The sequence below is a fragment of the Schistocerca americana genome, chromosome 2 (genome assembly GCF_021461395.2).
Source record: "Schistocerca americana isolate TAMUIC-IGC-003095 chromosome 2, iqSchAmer2.1, whole genome shotgun sequence".
NCBI lineage: Eukaryota > Metazoa > Arthropoda > Insecta > Orthoptera > Acrididae > Schistocerca > Schistocerca americana.
In genome coordinates this window covers 601,527,279-601,547,106 of record NC_060120.1, presented here as the reverse complement: position 1 = coordinate 601,547,106, position 19,828 = coordinate 601,527,279, and the positions used below count along the sequence as shown (strand labels likewise).

The following is a 19,828-nucleotide window of genomic DNA, read 5'->3' as shown; positions in this document are numbered from 1 at the left end:
CACTGCACGATGACTTTGAAGAACTTGAACTGGAATTTTTTGCGGGGTAAAGGGGGGGGGCGCTGGGGGCGGTTCGGGGGATGGGGGCGGGATAGTTGGGTGTTTAGTAGGGTGTGGGTGCAAGTACGAAGTTCCGTTGGGTAGTATCTTTTGAGAAGGTGCTGGAATGGATATTAGGAAGACACGAAGAGAGTAGTAGTTTGGGGTGTTGGTACAGTCATAATACGAACGGTGAAATGGATAGGTAAAGATGGAAAGGAAAAGGAAAAGATGGACCTGATGAGGTGACACATTTGGAGGATTAATATCAAGGCAGATTTCACTCCGTGGGAAAGGGAGACGGCTGAAAGGAGACGATGTGGGGAGTGTGTGAGTTGTGGTTGGTTGGATTTGTCGGTACAGGCGTGGTGACGTACCAGGATTTAAAGTTAGAGGAGAGACAGTAGGACTGTTGGAGTCGAGTTTGCGATCGTGCAGATTGTACGGAAGTGTCCAATGTGAGTGAGGAGAGTTGGGAATTTGATGAGTTGGAAAAGAGTCCTTGTGGGGAAATGTAAACGAATGCTAAACGCGAGGCGTAGTACACGCAGCTCATGGATTTAGAGGGAACAAGCTTGCCTTATGTAGGTGCTTTACTGTAAATGAGGTGACTCTTCAAGTGATGTGGGCACTCTGTTTTGCTCCGCCAAGATCTTTGGTCAGTGGAGAGGAGTACCACGGATGTGCAGCGCCCTCTCAGACTTGCGAGAGTTCGAAACAGGTCGGGGCGGCGCCAGGGACAGTCAGCGTCTACAGCCGACGTGTACTCAGCAAGTAAACATCATGGGCAACGCCAGCAGCGCCAGAGCCATGACGGAGCTGGCCGTTACTGCGCGCCCTAACGACCCATCTCTGCTGGAAGTTATCGCAATATTCTGGATAACGGTGTGTTACGTACTGATTCTCTTAATAATTTCATATTTCGTCCAGTCCATCCTGAGCTACTTTTGCGGACCATACTACTAAGACTGATTAAAGAGTGATACTGTGGAAATCCATTCTAATGCATCTAAGCGACCTCCATCTAACTATAGTAGGCAGAATGGATAGCAAATCACTTCCCGGAATATTGACTAATGGCACTGCCTAAGGAACAATCGTGTAATGTGCAATTTTGGTGATGTGTTGAATACATTTGCGGAATACGACGAGGTGTCAGAAACAATTGCTTTGTCAGCCACGTCTATATTACACAATGTCTTACTGCGTGCGTGCGTGCGCACTCCTTAAAACTACTTCCTACGTGTATGTTTCCCGTTTTTTTTGGGCTGTAGATACTCTAAAGTCAAGCCAGAGTACAGCTTTAAAAATGACGAAATTTACGAATGTTTCGTAATCTTTTAGAATCACTGTTAAAATGTGTACCAGCATACAACTAAGAGAACATTTGAAGGGCTTCAGTTTCTCATAACTCAAAGTTACTGTACTTTGTTACTGAAGATGTTTTTTCGTTTTTCTGCAAAGCAAAACTTGCAGTTTTGTGTAGCTGTATCCGATATGTTCATACAACCTGTAGTTAATGGAATTAATATGCAGTGACGTGGATGTGAGTGGTTTGAACTTCTGCAATGTATTTTACTCATCGATATCATTAGTTATAATAGATGACGTAATATGTACTTTTACTTACATTTTAGCTACTTTGGTTGCGGTGATCAATTTTATTAGTTATTTAGTCTTTGAATGTATTTTCAAAGATGTATTTCATACCAGGAAAGTTGTTTCAAATTGCTTTTTCTTTTTTTAATTTGCTAGGTTGCTCAGTTAAATATTTGAGTGTAAATTTAATGGTGTGTATTTTGCCTTGCCATGTGACTAATTGTATTTCCTTTGATACTTCTTGCTTCTGGATTAGACTGTAGTATTTCAATAAAGCAGGTTTAGAGTAAGAGCGAAATTTCGAAAATTTTATTCAATATCTGAAATGATTAGTTAACGCTAAAACTGTAATTGGTTTCTTAAATCCTGACCGCGAGTCCGCCTAAGACCATGGCTCTCCCAATGCTGACTCAGTTGCCTTAATAGCACGTAAGTCAGTTGGGTTGTCAACACGGGAAACCGGACACACTAAAAATGTAATTAAAATTATCACAAGGAATTCTAGCGATCTTAAATTTTACTTTTTATGGATATATCGGGAAAGCCATCGGGTATCTCAGGCATGTCACTCAATTACTCAAGTTTTTTTTTACAGCCCTAGCCATCTTGCAGTGTAGATGCAGTGTTACAAAATTTCCGGAAAATTAAACTTCGTTGTACATATGCTTCTTACGATAGCATATTCTAGTGTTTCAGAAAGGAACACGTCTAAAAGAAACTGTTATGGCTCTATTGAAAGATTAATTTTCACAGGCATCACATAATGCAGTTGAGTCATACTTTGTGGTCCGGGCGAGAGGGGTGGACACCAAAACTGACAGTTTGAAAATTGTAAATGAAATTAGTATTTCACTCAGCATCGGTATGAGCACTGTTACGAAACTTCCTGGAAGATTAAAACTGTGTGCTGGTTTGGGACTCGAACCCTGAATTTTGCTTTAGACATTCGTGAACTAGAAAATAAACGGTGATTTTTAAGATTATCAAAATACCGTTGTAGGCGGCAGGGATTCACCATGAATGCACTTGCAGCCTAAGACTGTACAGATATTTTTAAAATCTGTGTATGATTAACAAATGTATCATTGTGAAATTTAGGCAACGCTCTGCCGTAGTCCTCCCACCCACTCTTCCACCACCCCCCCCCCCCCCCCCCACACACACCCCTTCAAAGCCAGCCAGTGTGACTCAATTAAGTTAGGCCAGATAAGTCGAAACTCGGTGAGTACTCGAATTGCAGAATTTTTGAAGTGCTAGATAGCTGGATCACCTGCACAAAACGCAATTTAAATGAAGTTATTTTAAATTTTTACCTAGAAAATACTCAAATAATTTGTTTCTGAAAACATGGCTGTCACCTTCTTTGCCGTAAGAACCAACATCTACAACAATGAATTTGTAATTGGCGTCCACTAATGCAAGTACAACAATGGAAAATAACTTTTGTAATTGAAAAAGTGTCGCTGTTTTTGGTGTTTTATGCGCAGATGTTATTCCATCAGTACTAACCACACAGTTTAATATGTTCCATTTCTGCCAGAAATCTTGTTCAATGTGCTTAAGAGTATTTTCATTTGGCAAGGGTAAGGCTACTGGCATCAGATTTTTCCTAACGATCCGTGAGTTATAGCAGTCTGATACGCAATAAGAGTGACAGATTTTTCTCCTATAGCCATGAATCTGAAAAAGGAAAGAAAAGTTTATCATTTACATAGACAATGTTTTGTACATGTAAGAGGGCTGTTCAATAAAGCATGATCATTAATTTTTGACAATATACCTTCACTCGTCCTCATAATTCTGATGATTATTTTCAAAGTAGTCTCCCATGCACCTGTCCCAGCGTTTCTGCCATTCTTCAAATACATGCTGAAACCATTTTTGACAGGTCCTTTAAAATCACCTTAGCAGCCTTCACCACTGCTTCTGATTGATAATGCCTCGCACGATGGCGTTTCTGCATGTTAGGGAATAGAAAGTCACACGAGGCTACATCCGGACTATAGGGAGGGTGAAGGATGCAATTCACGTTGATTTTTTTGTAAGATATTAAGCAGCAATATGTGGCCGCGCATTATAGTGCTGCAGCATCCAGCCTGCTTCACGGAAATGTGGTCTTTTGCGTCTGATATGCACTTGCAATGTTTCCAGGATATCTCTGTAGTATTGTTCAGTTACTGATGTGTGTGTGTGTGCAGGTAGAACATGCTGATAAACCGTTCCATGAATATCAAAGATGAGACGACCATAACTATCCCAGCAGAAGCAACCACTTTTGCTTTTTGAGGGGTTGGTAGCGATTTCCACACTGAGCTATGTGGTTTGCTCTCGGTATCAAAAGGATGTAGCAAAGTTTCATCAGCAGTGATTACATTTCAATGAAACTCCGAATCTTTCCCTAACACCAACTTCAACTGCATACAGACCAGCACGCGAATGTCTGTCTTGTCTTGGAACACATCACACACAAACACGTATTATGTGTAATTTTTGTCACCGTGTGGGTGGCACCCATTGAAATGAAATGTTCAGTTTTCAGAAAGTGATCTTAAGGTAATTCGTCGATCCTCTCACAATGACAGCAGCAGTGTTTCCTTCCGTGAGAGCAGTAACTGGAGCACCGGGTCCACCTTCGTTTCAGATTGTCTCCCCTCTTTAAACATTTGAAACCACCTTCGATCTGTGCTGTAGGGAAGAACACTCTCCATAGGCCTCCTGTAACATTGTATAGGCCTCAGCTGGAGATTTGCTGAGATGAAATCAGAATTTCAAAGCCGCGTATCGTTCCTCGCGGTAGGCGATACTGCCTCACAGGCGGAAACCAGGAGTCCAACAACGAAACTAACGCAGTGTTTGTTGCACATTAAGCTAACAGAATATCATAAGATTAAATTTTAGAGCGAGAAATTGACCATAAAAATTATAATTATTTATTGAACAGCCCTCGTAAATGTCACATGGAAAAAAAGGTGGAGACGCAACACTCAATTATATTATAGCGCAACAATAAATCAGGAACAGGATGTGCTGCACCAAACTCTAAATAAACAATATATAAACAGTTAAGTTCTCTTGAAACCGTTTGTCAGCACAGCCGGCGGCACTAACGTGGCGAAAGATACCCACAGTCGTAATATATATTTTAATATTTGCTAATTGTGACAACTAATTATAAATAAATGTATATGTCGGAGATCTCTCTTGATTACCAGTAATAGCAGTCAGTTTTACTAATAACGCGAGAAGGTGGAAGATACTGCTGAGCAATCGCGGAATGAGAGTATTACTGGCAGAGGGGAATGAGGAAGAAGTTTCGAATGGAAGTCCTACAGACCTTCTACCGAAAAGTACTGAGGGTCCTAAATGACGCCGCCAAACAAAAGATATCGCCGATTACTTAAGAGAGATGACAGCCGACACACACTGTTGAATAGTACAGCCCAAAAGCATGATAATAAAATACATTCATTTTGCAATAACTCCAGAGATGTTTTGGGCTCGCTGCCACAAATTTACGAACTTGAAGCGAAGCAAGAAATTAAACGTTCTGATAATCAATGTTAGCTGAGACTCCTGAATCTTCTATTCAGCAGTTCAGTACTGAAGTGTAATTTATCTCATTCCATTCAAATTCCCAAGGTCACACTGCGACCACTCCTAATCGTATCATTTCGAAGCCTTCTATTTTCAATTCCGTTACTATGTATGCATACTTGCCTCAAGAGTCTGCTTTGACGCTACAACCTGTTAAAGCACAGCTTAATGTGTTAAAGAAATTTAAAATACGACAAAGAAAAAGTTCAATACATTAATGTTGAATTTTTCTTCGTCTGTGATGTGTTTCTTTGTTGTAATTCTTCACAAATTTGCGGTTATAGGCGCTTCAGTCTGGAGCCGCGTGACCGCCACCGTAGCAGGTTCGAATCCTGCCGCGGGCATCGATGTGTGTGATGTCCTTAGGTTAGTTAGGTTTATGTAGTTCTAAGTTCTAGGGGACTGATGACCACAGATGTTAAGTCCCATAGTGCTCAGAGAGTCTTCACAAATTAATGTCTCAACAAAATTTTCATCTGCAATGAGATCTAAATTTTTCATCACTCAAATGTTTTTCTAACGTGTAGAAACCTTCCTTTCATCGTTGGTTGCAAATTGAGTTAAATGGGAGTCTTCTCTTTAAATCTTCCTCCTCTTCCAAAAGTAAACACACAATTTCAGTGGTCAACATTTTTTCGCAGACAAGACTAAGAATTCGAATGACAGGCTGTAGAGACTGTAGCTGGTTACAGCAACATGCTGTTAGCACATTACTATTTAGTATCGCTCACACCGATCAGTGCAGTATGTTAGTCTCCGTAGTGACGTCATTTTCGGTTCTTTATCCGAAGTTGCTACTCTGTAACCTTCAGAGACCTGTTACCGATCGGTCTTCCCGCCGATTTTCCAACAACTATACAGAGAGGTGGTTAGGTTTTGGTATGACCACTCGATCAGTTTGGTTTGATTTGTTTACAGCTAGAATTTACTTTAGAATTACTGAGTGATTTGTTTCGGGTTCTGTGATTGTTTTAGTGAGAAATCACCAGGACTCATCTGAGGGGAGAGTGAGTTCAAAATAGACTATTTTCCTTTGTTAGTAATATGGTTTGTATCGTTGGTACTGTCAATGATTATAACAGAAAAACTTTTAGGTCAGTCTTATCACAAAATATTTATATGAAATTAAGAATTTAAGTCATTAAAGACGTCGGCTCTGCTTTCGTACATTACATGGTGTTAGCTGAAATTACTCGTAACGTTGCCTACTTTTTCCCCGCAAATGGTTTATCATCGAAACTGGTTTAACACGTCTAAGAACAATGGCGGGGCGGGTTCGGTCGTCTGCATTCTCTCTTTCACTTATCGAAAGTCCACCTACCTTGATAGGCTTCTTGCCGACGTCCCTTCACTCCGTCGCAGCAGATACGTGCTAAGCAGAGTAAAGCAGCCGATTTGAAAGTCAGTTCCTGAAAGTTCATTTTTTAAAAATCGGACGTTCTGAGGATGGAGTCTACTTGCAGAAAGCATTTAAAATTAGATTGAATCTTTTTATTCATATGGAAACTGAAGAAATGGCTATCAAGTCCGTATTTAATAGGGTAATGCTCTATCATTCGAAGTTCACTGTCTGTACAACAGTTGCACTCGAAAAGCAGCCAGTATTTTTGCAAGTCCGACCTAATGAATTTTCACGTTCTACCAGGTACCGACCCACAATTGTTCGCGAGTTAAAAATTCGGTCGTTTCAGTGGTCTTTTTCGAAAGAAGTGCTCGCCAAAGTATTTCGTACAGAACACGAAACATGCCACGCGGAATTCTTACTACGACCAGAAACTTCACACGCTCATAACTCTCAACTAATTAGTTTAGGAACACCAAACACTCTGCTATATTCGCGCGGGAACAGCTTAATTCTGATTTGCTGTTGATCTAAACGACCAGTCAGAATGTTCCTTCCAAATCATTCTCGAGGCAAAACTTGCCTTATTCAATAATACGATAGTAGTTGTCATTAAAACTTTAATTTCTAGTATATTGTTTAATCAAAATAAGCGAAGTACGAATTATACTCCAAATTAACTTATTCCGCCTCTTTCATTCTGGCTGGTTTTATACAAAAGTAAGCTCACACCGACATACGTCATCTGAATCATGGTTGCACCATAACTTTCCCACGGTCTGTTTATACAAGGTTTTATGAAAAATGACTTAAGTTTTAACGTATGTCCCACATACTCTATCACTCACGCACTCGCACAACAAAATCTAATCAAATAATAATGTGACTGATTTTTGTATTACGTAATGCACAGTGACTACAGGTTTGAAAAGAAAATTCTAATTGGCTTACGCACTGATAAATTTATAATGGCTTCAAATCATAATGAGTCAATCTGTATTTATTCCTGACTGTTTAAAAAAAAAAAAACAAGCGTCGGTTTTAGGACTTTTAGGTACTTCTCTTATCTCCGGAACTATAATACATTAAAATCTGAAATTTTGACAGCATAATTCCGTTAATAACAATAGGAAGTGTACCAGATTTGAACAAAATCGGATAACTGACATGGATTATTTAGATTCGTAGAGGGTTTCGATCTTCTTATCGACTGACTGTTACACTATGCAGTTCTCACTGCAGGCAGCGTCAGCTGCGCTGAGAGCAAAGCGAAAAACGTAGCCATCCCTCAGCCACCGTGCCAAACGGCTGCGTGCCTTACTGCAACGAACGTCATCTCGTAATAACTTGCTGCCGCCTGTGTCCCTCTGTATATAAACAGCGGGATAAAGCGCTAGCTGCGTGCGAGTCGTCGTAGCAAAAAAATAGGCAGGAAACTGAAGTGCTGGAGGTAGTCGGTTCGTATCCCACTGGGTACCAATAAATTTTCGTCGTTGTTTGTAACACATCCTGAGACTTTGTTATTCGTGAAATTTAAGTATTTTTTTCTGCAATATTCGTTGTTTAAGAGCGCGCTTCCTCAGTAATGAGTATCTTCAATTTCGTGACTCCAGTATTTTGAAGACAAAGATGAAAGTGCTACAGTGCTACAGATTTAATTGCTGTGCGTGAAACAACTGACAGTGACATACTTTCTTGTAACAACTAATTACCAACTTTTCAGAATACGTAGATTGTGTGTGTGTGTGTGTGTGTGTGTGTGTGTGTGTGTGTGTGTGTGTGTGTGTGTGTGTGTTTAGGCAGGAACCTAAGAGCAAAACTTAATTACTGCAAATGAAACTCGCAGCCATCATGTTTATTATCTTGGTTATCACAAGTGTTTATCTGCGATGGAATCCGTAACAGTACACACAGGAAAGATCCCCGCCATAATATTTTTAAACTATACCATCATATATAAAACATTGATTCATCAGATGCATGTTATAAACTACGACGAACTTAAATAGCTGTACTACAAACACTCCCGAAAAGGCGTTTTCTAAATTTAAAGACAGAAATCGTTGATGCATCATGAAGGCAAGTAGGCTACTTAATCATCTGGATTTCTAGGGGCGAGTTGCAACCACATTCTGTGCATGTTGTTATTTGACACTCTCTTTAACAATTTTTTGGATATATTTGTACAATGTGGTACTACACACCGTTTCTAACTCATTTTCCGAAGCGTAAAATCCAAAAGACGTCGTTGTGAATGATAATAAAATGACGTAATATGGCATTTATATTTTCCAGATCAAATGCCCTATCGTTACGATGCCTGTAAGGAAACATAAGGTCAGATAAATTTGAGCCGTACTACGTAATCTAATTATACTTTTCGGTAACGCGAAGAATAGTGTGCCTCTGTCAGCTGCTAGCGGCTTATCGTTTGTGGCGCTGTGCACGCATGTACGGCTCCTAGGATACTTGCTTTTGACTGGTTGGCGCTTGGAGAAGTAATAGCAGCACCTCGGTTCACTAGAATCGTGCGGTATCGCTTCCGAAATGCTCACAGAATAACGTGGGTGCTCTCCTTCGAAAACAAGGCCGCTCGGCGCGACTCTCCTACCGATCCGATTCGCGAAGCGTCCGAAAGATAAAGAATAGGCTCCTGGTCTGTCGCCTGCCTCTCTCGACTCTCGACCGTTGCTGTCGCTGCGTTCGAAATGCCACCTTAACGCGACAGTAAGGGTTGTGTGTACCAAACTTGGTTCAAATCGATCCAGTGGTTTAGGAGCTCTCTATTGTTTGCTGTTAGTCATATTTCATTTAAGGATTCTCATGAAAACTACTAATGGAATAAGCACATTCAAAATGTGGTAATAGACTTAAGTCTAGCCTATTTACTCACTTGAAATATTTGTTACATAAATTATATAAATGACTCTGTGAGAAGTGAATGAGTGGAAAGAAAAAAATAAAATATTAATAAGAGTGCAAGCCTCAAAACAGGTGTGGTTGCAGATTGTTGGAAACCGGTTGGCATTTTGATGTGGTAACTTAGCCATACGTGATTGAATCTCAGCACTAGATCTCCAGCTTTTATAAGCTTCCGTTGTTCGATTCTAGGGGAATGTTCAAAAATGTTTCAAAGGCACATGCAGAAACTGGCATTCAATGGAGAAGTTAAAACTGACGTGGTGGTTTTGATACTTTCTTATTTGGAAGTAATAAATTCAGAGTGTATAGAAAGATTACCTGTAGAACAACCTTTCCTCCTCTGGGATGTGTACATGCAATGATATCTACAGCTTGGCGGTTCTGGAAGAAGACATTTTAATGTTACACTAAGAAAGAGTGTGTCTAAAGAACACTGTGCCGATACCTACTGATATTAAATAAAGGGAGTATTTGTTCAAATATTTTTGACTATACGCTGACTCTTCCATAGAGGCTTGTGTAAAAAAGGAATTGGCCGGCCGCGGTGGCAGAGCGGTTCTAGGCGCTTCAGTCCAGAACCACGCGGCTGCTACGGTCGCAGGTTCGAATCCTGCCTCGGGCATGGATGTGTGTTATGTCCTTAGGTTAGTTAGGTTTAAGTAGTTCTAAGTTTAGGGGACTGATGACCTCAGCTGCTAAGTCCCATAGTGCTTAGAGCCATTTGAACCATTTAAAAAAAAAAGAATTAAACTTAATTTAAGAATGTTGATAGGACCCACTTCGAAATTGTATAATAAACTGTGTGATTAGCGGGAAGAATTTAATCACTGTACAAGGACAAAGAGTTCACTGTTAGGTTTCTGTTGTTCTGGAATGCACGCAATGGTCGGCCATTGAACATTGTAAGTCTGTAATAATTTAATAATTGTTAAAATATATTATAGAAAGTTACTCTTGTTTCATTTAAGTAGTCATTTCTCATGCAGGAAGTAGTAACTTTTCTAATTTTCAGTGATTACAGCAGTGCAGAAACATTGCGCTAAGAAGTCATTGTTGGCCGCCATTACTGGCCATATTTTTTAATATTTTCACAGCTTCTTTGACGTAAATGCCTGGGTGTATAAATTTCTTTTCGACATGCCTTATAAGAACATATTTGTAACATTAAGGCATTTGCAGTATTTACTGTAATTTGCGGACTAAGCATAACACCAATTCAAATAGACCGCTTCACGCTATAGATTACCATACCAAAGGCAATATTTTTAGGTAATAATAAGTTTACATTTCTTACGAAGAGAGACGAGCCACGACACAAATATTTTCTCATGCTTAAGTTTATCAAAAAGCTCTGAGACGTTTATCTTTCTGATAGAGCGCGTAAACATTTTCCGTTTTACATTTTAAGGCGCCTCTCGCCACGCGTCCGTAGCAAGGCTGTGCGTCGTTATTTAAAACAATTTGCTTTAATTAAAGTATCAGAGCAGATGTCAGTATATTGTCACCTGTTTGTAACTGGAATGCTATCCTTCCCTGTAGTGTGCATTTCACTGCGGTACTTTCCAGTGAAATTTTTCCTCCTCAGGACAGACATAATAAAAACCTTGGAAGGAGAGACAGCATTGGTCGTATTTTGTTTTTGTTTTATTAAACGCAAAATCGATTTTCGGTCACTTAGTGACCATCTTCAGCGCTGTAATATATAATTTAAATTGGTAGGCACTGGTGTCAACAAGCTTACAGCGAAAATCGATTTTGCGTTTAATAAAACAAAAAAAAGACAAATGCTGTCTCTCCTTCAAAGTATACCCATTATATGGTCGTGGTGCAGAGGACACTCCATGGAGTCGCCAATCAATAATAAAAACCAGTACATTTAGGCACCAGTGCAACACTAACACCTAGAGATTCTTGCTGCAGCTCATGTGTCGCAGTGCGATAGTGATTAGTGTGCAGCTATTATCCCTGGATCGGAGAGACGGACATCCATTTATTTACAGGATAGCAACTATAGCAACAACCAGAGAATGAAGGGGCTGCCTTCCGTTCTGCTTACCATTGTCAAATCGCTCTACTACCTAAGGTGCATCCAATCTACTCGTGTGGCTCGTGTACCTGTTAAGAGTAATGTGGACGAGGGCAGGCGAGGAGGGCTCGCCGAGAAACAGACTTGCGAGCCGCCCGAGCCTGTGGCTTGCCTGGCTCAGGCTGTTGTCGGCACATCAAAAGGATGCGCGGCGAGCTGCGCGAGTGTTGTGGACGGCAACAAGCATTGACCAGCTGCCTCGCTGCACTCGGCTTGTTTAGTCTGGGTATTATTCTTTTTGTGTTGCGGATATCGGTTTTCCTTTTATAATGGAGGGGACCGACGGTTTTACCCCCGGTGCTGTGGGATGCAACAAACTCCCAATTAAAAACAGCGAAGTGTGGAATTCCAGACCTCTGCGTGGATATGGCCGAATTAAGAAAATGATCAGCTTGTTAGCCACTTACAGGACAGTCCGCCAGAAGAAAAGCGAGTCTGAGAAGTCTGGTGCTGAGGAAGTGAGCGCTCCAAATTGGTTCGCTTTCAAAGCGTTTGAATTTCTACACCGCAAATATCAGCTGCGGAAGACAATCGACACAGATGTAAGTAAATATTTATTTCCGTAAATGTATAACAAACCTATTAACAAACATAATAGGGTTCGGTCCCTTTTGGGTTCTGTATTCAGGACGTTTTGCCTTTCTCATCTTACATTTCGGTCCCTGTCCATTTGTTTTTAAATTTTTCGTGTTATTCCCTTATATACTATTAATCTTATCTTAAGATATTTTTAATATTTATTTTAGCGTACTACCATTTCTATTGGGAATATACCTAGTAACTGCTTATAGTTTTCAAATTTAAAAATTAAAGTTCTAATTGCGATAAAATTATACGGTTTATGACAAAGCGAGCTCTTAACGTCATAGAGGGGAAAGGCGGAAGTGGACTAACAGGATAGGAATACATACCAGGGTAACGTTGGCTGCTCAGCTAATAATAAAGATATTTTTCTAACACAATATTTATTTGTACATTGTTATTTGAGGAAATAAAAATAGTAGGAATTATAGAAGGTAGAACTTCACATGTATAGGTAGTACATGTGTGCAGTCAGGCAGTCACTATTACGTACGTAGCTAGTAGCTGAAAAAATTTAAGTTATTGGTAGTCATATTGCGATGGCAATCTTCCCTCTTCGGAAATGAAACAAGCAGCGCATTCATCTGTCTTGAGCAGCCTGCGTTGAACTTTGTGGAATGATCGCTAATCGTGTAAACGTTGTAGCAGGAGTGACTCATTTTTCCAAGTTCCTGGCTTGAAATGCCCGTTCTCCTCATGATCCACTGCTCCTACAGTGATACAAATGTATCTGGAAGCAGAACTTCTTCGCAAGAAATTGTGGAGGTATATACAGGTCATAACACTTTGGGCTTTCTCAGGCGGCAGTAATATAGGCTTTCTTAGTATCCGGAATACGGAAGAAAGTATTCCGAATACATTTTCCGCGATCTGCCGTGCACTTGAAAGTCTGTAGTTAGTCTTTCATTGACCTCAGAGGTTGTTGTCCGCTATACGGCTTCATGGTGTAATGCGTTCAGGGAAAACGCGTCGTCTGCGACAATAACATACGGTACTTTTTTTTCTGTCCACCTAGGAGGGTACGATTGTCCGGAAAAACGATGGTACCACTACTCATATTCTTAAAAAAGATGTATATCGAAAAACACCGTCTCAAATTCGACCTTGGCAGACATCACATACAAAAACAATAGTCAGCATCCTCTTCACCAAACAGAACAATATTGAAAAACGTCTTGTAATTAAAAAAATCGCTTCCAGAAATAACTGGGCTTTGGATTGAGTAATGTTTGCAGTCAACTGCACCGAGGCAGTGAGGAAAGTTCCATTTTCTCTCACAATCATCTGCTACAAGCAACCACTCTTGTCTGTGGCATCTGCAAAAAAGTAAATAGAAACTAATAACTCCTAATAACATAAATTATTAACATTGACAGTAATGGACATACTAATTATGAACATAGATAATAATTAAAATCAATAAGATTGCGTAATAATAGGTAGGTAATCATAACGAATATTCTGCGTTTCACTTACCAACTTATGTTCCCAATTTTTTACGATTATTATCGTATATTCTCCTATTCCTGCATCCGTTCTATTTTTTATTTTACTTGCTTTATTGTTTATATCAATCTATTGTCGTCGCTTTGTTTTAGGAGGCATTTAAATATGATTTGGAAGAACAGAGGGTTGCGGCCATGGATACAAACGAAGATACAGTGAGCACTTGCGAAGAAATTAGTCAAGATGTCGATCATCAAACAACGCAAGGCAACTACCTACCACGCACACTTGTGCTGCCAGGTACTCCATAGTCCATATGCGCAACTTCAGTCACTAGACATCGTGAGAGAGCAGAATGGGGCGCTGCGCGGAAATCGCGGACTTTAAACGTGGTCAGATGATTGGGTGTCACTTGTCATAAGTCTGTACGCGAGATTTCCACACTCAACATCCCTAGGTCCACTGTTTCCGATGTGATCGTTAAGTGGAAACGCGAAGGGTGAAGTACAGCACAAAAGCGTACAGGCCTACCTCGTCTGTTGACTGACAGACCGCCGACAGTTCAAGAGGGTAGTAATGTGTAACAGGCAGACATCTATCCAGACCATCACACAGGAATTCCAAACTGCATCATGATCCACGGTAAATACTATGACAGGTGGGAGGTGAGAGAACTTTGTTTTCATGGTCGAGCGGCTGCTCATAAGTCACACATCACACCGGTAAATGCCAAACGACGCCTCACTTGGTGTAAGGAGCATAAACATTATACTATTGAACAGTGGAAAAACGGTACACAATGTGGCGATCCGATGGCAGGGTGTGGGTATGGCGAATGCCCGGTGAAAGTAATCTGCCAGCGTGTATAGTACCAACAGTAAAATGCGGAGGCGATGGTGTTATTGTTGTGGTCGTATTTCTCATGGAAGGGGATTGCACCCCTTGTTGTTTGGCGCGGCACTATCACAGCTCAGGCTTACATTGATGTTTGAAGCACCTTCTTGCTTCCCACTGTTGAAGAGCATTTCGGGGATCGAGATTGCATTTTTCGACACGAACGAGCACCTGTTCATAATGCACGGCCTGTGGCGGAGTGGTTACACAACATCCCTGTAATGGACTGGCCTGCACGGAGTCCCGACCTGAATCCTATAGAACACCTTTGGGATGTTTTGGAACGCCGACTTCGTGCCAGGCCTCACCGACCGGCATCGATACTTCTCAGTACAGCACTCCGTCAAGAACGGGCTGCCGTTCCCCAAGAAACCTTCCGGTACCTGATTGAACGTATGCCTGTGAGTGGAAGCTGTCAAGGCTAAGGGTGGGCCAACACCATATTGAATTCCAGCATTACCGATTGAGGGTGCCACGAACTTGTCATTTTCAGCCAGGTGTCCTGATAGTTTTGCTCATAGTGTATTTGCTTCACCTAGAAAAAATAGAGAAAAAGGGTCGAAGATCCTCGTATAGGAGAGGCTTATAATGCACTACAGACTGCTTGATCTAAAACTAGAAGAGTTTGACGCCTGCGGAGAGTACATAGCGAACTTTCTACGGTCCATGCACAAAAGAAAACTTGCTTTTGTTAAAGAATTTTCGGACAAGATTTTCAGTGCAGAAAGCGGGATACTCTAATAACGTTTGTGACTACTGGGAAATCTGGAATGTTTTGATGTGCTGAAGAATTGACTATTTCAGGTAAATCGCAAATGTAAATACAAGATTGTAGCAGGAGGAAGATTGCTATTGTCAAAAAGAGATTTGAAACTGTAACTTTATAAGTTATTCAACCCATCGTTGATATTTTTTCTCAGTGAAACAGAAGACGGAACTGTGTTTTTTAACCAAGGATCAATACATTGTATTCTAATTTCTGTTCGTCAATAGAGTGAAGCTAGCGTTAGCATTAATTAACACATTTTTAGCCCCACCCATGCAACTAATTTTTAACTGGCTACCAATTTTTAAGCAGAAATTCTTCAATGGAATAAGAGTTGCCGGGAGAAATGATTTTAAATTAGATTTAAAACTTCTTCCCTACTTATTCGACACCACCATATGTTATTGGACAAAACCGTCAAAAATGTTTGTTGCTGCATATTTAACTCCTTTCTGAGCAACTGACAGATTTAACAATGGTTAATGATGGCTCCCCTTTAGCGCTGTAGGTATGGACAACACTGTTCTCAAATTGTGATGGATTATTTATGACTTATTTCATTAGAGAATGTACATGTACTGTGAAAGTGCAGTTAACACGTCCAACTCCGTATGGGAACTCTACATATTCTTACTGCTCGCTTTTGTGCAGTCCGTACTTTGTAAGTGACGAGCTACCCAAGGAAATTTCAGAAGACATTGAGCGAAAATATGCAAAATATGTCAGGAGGTTGATACGTTTGTTTCCAAAATTAGCAGTTATACGAAGAGCAAAAGTAGCTGAACTGTCTCAGATGCTCGGTAATATACTTCTTCCAGTTCAAATTTCAATCAATATGTACACAAAAATGTGGAGCACTGTATGATTTACTGACTCCTGCTCACAATGGCGCCCATACGATAGTTTGTAGGAAAAGGGGAGGGGGTCCTAGACCTGGGGTGTGGATTATTTATAATACTTTGGAAGACGAATGGCGACTATTAAGTAGCCACACAAAAAGTTCCACTTCCAACTATGTCAAAAACATATGTAATGTCAACTTCCAAGTCATTTTATTGATAGAAACACCGAACTGTTTTCCCAACCTCCTGAGAGCTAGGGGGCACGGCCGCCTGCCCATCCCCACCCACTTACTGCCGAGTGTAGGGGCCTTATAATTCAACGTAAACTTTAACGCTAATTCTGTTCACAAGCAGTATGGTTTATGTACCACATGATTTTTTCGCAACACACAAATGGAATATAATTTAAGTAAAATGAGTTAATTAGGTAGGCAGAGACGAAGTAGTAGTTAAAAATGGGGTTTATTTCGTTTTTCATGCCACAAACGATGGAGATAGCTAGAGGCAACCTGGGATAGACGAGTGTTGCCATCTGTTGGGATTAAGAACGATGAGTTGTTAACGAGAGTGCGAAGTGCACGAGTGAAAATCTAAAGAACGCAACTGAGTTTCTCAAAATGAGTAGCATACATATAATTGAGAAAAATTGTTCTTTGATATGGTGACGTATTGATTTCTTTATTTTTAATAATGCACTTGTCGCGTTGGATGAAGAAAAGTGCTGTGACCTGTCAGATTATGGACACGAGAAAGGTTTCGCTTTAAAGTTTTCTGAAGTAAGGAACAATGAGCATTCAAGAACTTACGACAAAATGTAAAAAAACAAATGTATGCTGATCAATTGGAATGATAAAATAGAATGTGAGTAACATTTACTTTGATTTCATTAATCAGATTGCAGACGGTTTCTTTCTTTGTAAAAGCTGAATGACAGCCTTTTATTTTTAAACACAATTCAGTATAGGACACAGCCGGCCGAAGTGGCCGTGCGGTTAAAGGCGCTGCAGTCTGGAACCGCAAGACCGCTACGGTCGCAGGTTCGAATCCTGCCTCGGGCATGGATGTTTGTGCTGTCCTTAGGTTAGTTAGGTTTAACTAGTTCTAAGTTCTAGGGGACTAATAACCTCAGCAGTTGAGTCCCATAGTGCTCAGAGCCAGTATAGGACAGTTGTGGTGGTGACCTAAGTAAGCCGAAACGAGACCTCGGCTGCAGCACATCTGAGCCCCATTGATCTCAAGTAGGAACCGGTAACTTTCCAGAAAGAAGCACAGCAGGACATCTGTTAACAGAGTGGGTCAACTGAAAAGCAATTACAGAAGCGTAATTAACAGAAGTTTGCTTAACATTTTTCCTGTATGATTACAACAGTGCGAGAGAGCGAACTAGCTGGATGATTTTAATTAGAAATATTTACTCTTTCGTATACATGTAATAACTAGTCTCCCAGTGGATAACTCATGAAGAGCTGCAACATTTTATCAACGAATTGTTATATATCTGCTACCTACAGATTGTGGTTCATCTCAATTCAAAGCCGCCACTGCACTTCTGGAAACTAAATGCAATACGTCCGGTGAAATCCAAATCTTATCTTTATTACTTTCCAACAGCAATCGCTCTTAAGTTTGATGATGAATGACAGCAGTACAGAAGTTCCATGTATTGGTGACGTGAAAATTTGCTCCAGACCGCTACTCCAACTGATTGCCTACTTACTGCGAGAGGTCGCCTTACGACTGGGCTATCCGTTCTCGCCTTCCGGACCGACCCAGAATTCCACATAAACTGTTTCCATCCATATCCATCGTCTCACTTTCATCAATGAATGTTCACAGCTTAATTCCGTATTCCCGCTAAGACTATGGGAAATAGACCTACTAGTTATCTCATCCCCGTCTCGATATGTAACTTAAATAACGTATTGGGAAGGGGGCGACACTGTCCAGTTTGCGCAAACAATATGATTGCCATACCAACAACTGTGCTCTTCCGTTCTGTAGCACTTTCGTAACTAATTTGGTTGGTTGGCTGGATGATAAAAGGGACCAAACTACTAGATCGTCAGTCCCTTTCTCCTCGAATAGGCAGATCTACATTACTGTGGATCAGATGTGGAGTACTGCGCAAAACCCAGGGGAAGGAACACTAAGGTGAACCAGACGTCAACAAATGCTAGACAAGGGACAAATAAGAAAGTCATAGGAAGACAGTAACTAATTTATGAAAACCTGTGAAGTAAAGATGCCTCACAGAAAATGTTATCTTGCCACCCTCAAGCGTTGTCTGCAATTTACTGTTTAAATGGCTCTGAGCAGTATGCGACTTGACTTCTGAGGTCATCAGTCGCCTAGAACTTAGAACTAATTAAACCTAATTTACCTAAGGACATCTCACACATCCATGCCCGAGGCAGGATTCGAACCTGCGACCGTAGCGGTCGCTCGGTTATAGCCTGTAGCGCCTAGAACCGCACGGCCACTCCGGCCGGCAATTTACTGTTTAAACTGGCACTGTAAAGGTGCGTCCACACTACTCGTGCTCGCCAGATTTGTGCTCGTCACACTCGTCTGTCGGAGTCTTGTCAAACTTGTCTGACTTGCGCTCGTGCTGCTTCTATCTTCGTCCGCACTACTCCAATTGCTTGACAGACTTCTGCTCTTGAGGATCCGCGTTGTACTCGCAGTCGTGACCAGTGCCAGTTTCCTAATTTAAAAATGGAAGAAGTGGTTATAGCAAGTGCCAACTTCCTTGTGATGCGATTTTCATCTGAGGCAGAAGATAGACTCTACAAAGACCCAAGAAAACGCAGGTGGTACATGACCACAGTTTCAGAAGCAGAAAAAAGTAGTGGGAGTGATTTGATGGATGACTGATGTTGGAAACCTACATTTCAAGACATTTTGCCGTATGTCCGCATCAGATTTTGATTATCTGATAAATTTGGATGGACCGAAAATATCAAAGGCTGACAGCAAATTTCGGAAAGCTGTACCAGTTATTGAGCGGTTGGCGCTTACGCTCAGATACCTAGCAATTGGCGATTCCTACATCAGCCTCAATTTTTTATTTACTTTAAAGTCGCCAAGCAAGTGATTTCAAACATTGTTTCTGAAGTATGTGCAGCTATTACTGGCAACTTTAGAAACTCAAAGTTAAGTCAATAAATTAAACAAGTTTTGTTATTAATGCACTTCTATTGATCAGTTAAGCAAAAGGAATAAAAACATTTAGATTTGAAGAATGAGAAAATTAAACGCAAGGATTATTACTTCTAATTATTACAAATCAAGCAGATCCAGAAAATGTAGATAGCCTTGTTCCGTGTTGTCAGAAGTAGTAGATAGTTGGAAGTTGCTTTGCATCTTCTCATGGGCATGAACACGTTGAGCTAAAGAAATCGGTGAATGTTATGAACAACTGTAGTCGCTGTTGGTTGAACTTTGTCATTTCATTAAAATTAAATTTTCTCAAATGATCAAAACCTTTAAAAAAAAATTGTCAACTGTCAGCTTGAAGCTAAAGAAAACAAATTATTAAGAGAACGAATACACAGATACGAGCTAGTTTTGGGATCTTAACAGTGATTCATACATAAATGTCGATTTTTAATGCAGGCGATCTCATAAATGAGTACGTATTTGTCCATGATAATATACACTCCTGGAAATTGAAATAAGAACACCGTGAATTCATTGTCCCAGGAAGGGGAAACTTT

General features: G+C 40.6%; 1 protein-coding gene across 1 annotated transcript in view; it reads left to right on the top strand.

Moving 5' to 3' along the window:
- Positions 1–720: 720 nt before the first annotated feature.
- The window catches only part of LOC124594233 (G protein-regulated inducer of neurite outgrowth 1-like), a 35,777-nt gene continuing 16,669 nt past the window's right edge, over positions 721–19,828 (top strand). Inside the window, exons 1-2 of the mRNA XM_047132598.1 lie at positions 721–924; positions 13,763–13,910. Coding sequence (XP_046988554.1) covers positions 721–924; positions 13,763–13,910 — 352 coding nt within the window. The remainder of the gene's footprint in view (positions 925–13,762; positions 13,911–19,828) is intronic.